This window comes from Belonocnema kinseyi, chromosome 1 (genome assembly GCF_010883055.1).
Source record: "Belonocnema kinseyi isolate 2016_QV_RU_SX_M_011 chromosome 1, B_treatae_v1, whole genome shotgun sequence".
NCBI classification, from domain to species: domain Eukaryota; kingdom Metazoa; phylum Arthropoda; class Insecta; order Hymenoptera; family Cynipidae; genus Belonocnema; species Belonocnema kinseyi.
The window spans coordinates 100429091-100433986 of record NC_046657.1 but is presented as its reverse complement, the minus strand read 5'-3'; the positions used below and the strand labels follow the sequence as shown (position 1 = coordinate 100433986).

Genomic DNA, 4896 nt, shown 5'->3' with positions numbered 1-4896 from the left:
GGAATCTTTTAACAGTTTGTGCAAAACTGTATAGGGGTGGTTACCCTCGTCCACAATAACATTAATGGGGGGTATTTTTCCCGGCCCTGTAGTCTTAACCGGATTAGGTTTTTTATTATTAGGGACTGCGTTTGAGTCTGGTAGATCCCTACTCACGATAGACGTTCGCGACGTACTACTGCTTCCTTTGATTGAGGTGGCCGAGGATCGGCCACGGCTGGCGCTGTCCGATGCGTTTTCGAACGATTTGGCGAGCTTTCGCTTCTTACTTTTGGAGGTGACAATGGAAAAGTTGTCGTCTGATGAAATTGTCAGTTCTGACGCTGTTTTTATGGACAGAAGGACACATTCCCTTTCCATAGAACCGACATCTAATGAGCCACGCGTTCTTCCTTCTCTTGCATTGTGAACCAATGAGCGACTCGGGCTCCTTTCTTTGTCCCTCTAGCCAACGAGCGACGGGTAATCCCTTCTCTGGGGACAATGGTTGGAAAATGAATAAATAAGCGCGTTTTATGGCCCTGAATTATATTCTGCATCTAAACTCTCGTAGTGACGAAGTTCTATTTGATTTTAAAATGGCTCGTACCAAGCAAACTGCTCGTAAGTCAACTGGAGGAAAGGCGCCAAGGAAGCAGTTGGCAACCAAGGCTGCAAGAAAGAGTGCTCCCGCTACAGGAGGAGTAAAGAAACCTCATCGTTACAGGCCAGGAACCGTCGCCCTCCGTGAGATCCGACGTTACCAGAAAAGCACTGAGCTTTTGATCCGCAAATTACCCTTCCAACGTCTCGTTCGTGAAATCGCTCAAGATTTCAAGACTGACTTGCGATTCCAAAGCTCTGCTGTTATGGCTCTTCAGGAAGCCAGTGAAGCTTACTTGGTTGGACTTTTCGAAGATACCAACTTGTGCGCTATTCACGCCAAGAGAGTTACCATCATGCCGAAAGACATCCAATTGGCTCGTCGTATTCGTGGAGAACGTGCTTAATTTCGGTTCGCTCTAAACATTCCAACAATCGGCCCTTTTCAGGGCCAACAAATATTTTTTAACGCGGGTTGATTCTTTTTGCCTAACATGCTCTTTTCATTGAAGTTTTCACATTGCCTTAAGACAGTTATACTTTTTGTATAATTAGCATTTCTCCTTTTTTACATTGCGGTGGTTGCTTCTTGTCCTCGTCGAATTTGCAATGTTTGACATGAACGGCACACGCTGGCATTGAGTATTTGTTTTCCCATATGAACAAATGACTTCAAATTTCACGAGAACTACAAGAAACACACCCTCTTTATATTTTTCCATTTGTCCACCTTTTGCAATACATTTTATTCTCAGCTACCTCCAAAGCCGCATCATTTTAATCAATTTGTAATATTAAAATTCATAATATTCATTAATATGAAACAAGTATTTTTATTGCTTTGTTTTTATATATATTTTTTAATTTTGTTTTTTGAAAATTGAAAGAAAATCTACTCATTCTGTCTCGAAATTATTTGTAGATAACTTGTAGATCGTTTTTGGGTGAACAAATTTGTTCTATTAATTTTTTTAATACCTTGTTTCGTTTTCCAAAAAATCTTTTTTTTTTATTTTTACTGTTATTTTTAAGATTATTAATATTATTTTATTAATTATTTATTGTTAATATTAATTTTTAATTACAAATTTTTAACTCTTTTTTGGATGAACAACTTTTGTCAACCCATTTTCTTCATAGTTTGTGTCGTTTGTTAAAAAATTGCATCTTTTTATTTTTATGTGGCTTGTGTCGTTTGCCCAAAAATTCAATTTTTTTTTATATTTTTAATTTAGATTTACGAATAAAATAAAAACCACTTATCCTATAAAAAAGTAATTCATAAACAATTTTTAGATCTTTTTTAGGAGCACAATTTTTGTCGCTTCATCTTTTTTTTGTGATAATCTCGAAGAACTTTAAAAAATCAACGACTTTCCTCTCTCCCCGCTTTATTTGATACCGTGAATGTTGAAAATATTACTATGGTAATTTTTTTGTTATCAAAAAGTCATAGGAATAATTTATTCGTATCTTCTTTGACTATAAACAGCCGTCCTGCGATTAATCTTTCGAAAGTTATCCGTTATAGATGCGACAACGACGACATAAACCGACGTAAAAACTATTTTTTCTGACAAAGATGGTCTCAAAACGTCGACATTTGATGCAATCCGCGAAATTCATTTTTCACATGAAACCAGTACCTTCTCGTTATAATGAGAATGTAATCATTCATTATTTTTTGTGCGATCAAATTTGAATTTTTTATTTTTTTTAACATAATTTAAAAAGTTGTTATATTAGAATTGTAGGGCTTTAAAAAATAAACATTTTTCTTCTCTTGCCTTTTATTCTTATCGTGCGTTGTTTGCCTTAAATGGTTAATTTTCGTTTGTTTGGATTTTGAAAATGCTATAATACTGCAAATTTTCTTTTTATCGAAAAAAGTCATGAGAATAGATTGTTTTTTTTTAATGTTACGTAATATGTGAACGCTCCCTAAGTGAATAAAATTTTGTGACATCGCGAACAGAAGATTCATCTCACAGGCTTTTAAAGCGCTAAGACATCTCAGAAAACAGTAAATAAGGTTATTCTTGATGCAAGTAGGGGAGTAATAATAAATCCAGTTTTATTTTAAAATTTATGCAGAAAATTAATTAGCCCAATTTTAAATTTAATATCTTAATTTCGGAAGCTATGCGGCTAAATTGTTAAATTTAGAACTGATTCAAACCTTAATAGTTTCATTATTTTAGATTAAAATATATTACAAAATGAGTTGGATTTTCAGTTATTAAACACACCTCAAATTTAGCGATTTTTATTTTAAAATATTAAAAAATGAATTTAATAAATAAAATATAAAATAAATATTTCTCTAACTTCTTTAAATGTAAATTTCGATTACGATATTTTTTAAACATACATTTAATTCCTAAAACATTCTAAAATCTCAAATTAACATTTGAAATGGTCTATATCTTAATTGAAAACGTTTGAAATTAAGCAATTTATACGCTTAAAAACTTAAAAATTTTAGATTTAAAACAATAATTAAAGGTGATTTAGTTTAAAATTTTAAACTTTAGAAATATGCCGTACAATAAAAAAATTCAGAATATCAATTTGAAACTTTTGCATTAATAGTTATTCAAAATTTTAATTTTAAATTGTTCACAAATTGAAGGCAGTCGAATTGCACTTGAAATTAATTAACTTTTTATCAAAAAAACATCTAATCATTTAGAATGTCACTGCACTTTTAAATTTTGAAGAAATCTAATTTTTAAATGTTCGCATCACAACTTAATTGTGAACTTTTAGAATTTTATTGTATTTAAGGAATTACAAATACAATTTTGAAAACTGAGATTGCAAACTTAATTTTACTATTATTTCACTATTATTTTGCACCAATTTATTTATATTATTACATCTTCTAAATAGAAAAAGAAACAATACAAAAATTGGAATAAATTTCTAAAATTGATCTTATTCAAAAGATCTCTTGCAAGAAATTAAGAATAGAATATGTACACTCAATTAAAAGAACGCTTATAATATCAATAAGCAAACCCTACAGATTGGAACGAATTATAAGTTTAGTTTTTCTGTTAAAAATTGTAATTTATGATCGAAAAGAAACATATTTTTTATGAATAATTTTGTGCAAAGTGAGCATGAAAAAGATTCACAATAAAAAACCAGACTCCCAAAGTACCTTACTTTGCGGTTCATTAGAACAAAAACATAAATGAAAAAAGGAAAAAGTAAACCAAACCATTCTGTCACTTTTTCATTTCTCCTCCTTTTTGATGCTAATTATTTAATTATGAACACCTGGAGGTCGAAATTTATCAATATAAAAATATAATAAAAACCATTCATTTTGGGATTGCTAGTATTGAAATCTGTTACATTTTAACACCTAAAAATAAAAATTCGTTATTCGCTTGAATTATATAATGTCTATTGTAAAAGTGTTTACATTTAGATGCTTCTGATTTGATAATTCAGAAAGTATCACAATTTCTTGATTTAAAGTATATCTCTAATACCTTTAGATTTGTTTTTTTCTTTCTTTTTGGGTGTTTTTTCCCTTAACACAAAGTCTTTCGGGAGATCCTGTTGTTCCACAAAGGCTTTAGATTTGTAATTGTTCTATTTTTTCAATGGTAAGGTGTTTCACTTTTTCAATTTTTAATATCTCGTGTTCGAAGGTTTTTAAAGTGAAATGATAAATTCTTTACATTATTAATAAACAAATACTCACTTTTAATTTCATTGCATATTTCCATAGGAGGAAACAAAAGCCAAACAAAGAACCAGGTGTATATTAACAATGTGATCACATAACCTGTAACAAATGACAATTTTTATTGCTAAATTAGCAGAATATTGTACAAAATTTTTCACACATACATCTACTAATTTAACTAGAACCTCACTTGCCTATTCCGATAAATATATTTTTTTATCGCTGTTGCACGTGGTCGAAATGCTGCCAGTTTAAACACAAGTTTAGCTGTATAAATAGATGACGTCACATACTGCAGAAAAAGTCAATTTTTCAAAAAGTGGGGGACTAGCTATTTTTTTGAATCCCGGGTTTTTGGTGATATTAGCCGGAACTATTTTTAAAAATGATCAGAAACTCTAGAACTATGTTTAATCTACCCAGAACTCCAAAAAAAGTTCACTTTTGCAAAAGTGGGGGTAGCGTGAAGTTAGCCCCCCCTTTTCGAAAAGTCAAATTTTTTTTTTTCAAATTCAAAATACTCTTTATTGTTCATAAAATTTGAAGGTACATTTGTTTTGTGGCATTTATGTATTTATATATATTTGGTCCCTATCTTAATCGATTTTACC

The 4896-nt window shown here is 30.7% G+C and overlaps 1 protein-coding gene across 1 annotated transcript; it reads left to right on the top strand.

The window, feature by feature from the left end:
* The first annotated feature begins 548 nt into the window (after positions 1–548).
* Positions 549–989, top strand: LOC117167156 (histone H3). The gene has a single exon (XM_033351911.1). The coding sequence runs from the start codon at positions 579–581 to the stop codon at positions 987–989; it is 411 nt and encodes a 136-aa protein (XP_033207802.1). The 5' UTR covers positions 549–578.
* Positions 990–4896: the final 3907 nt, after the last annotated feature.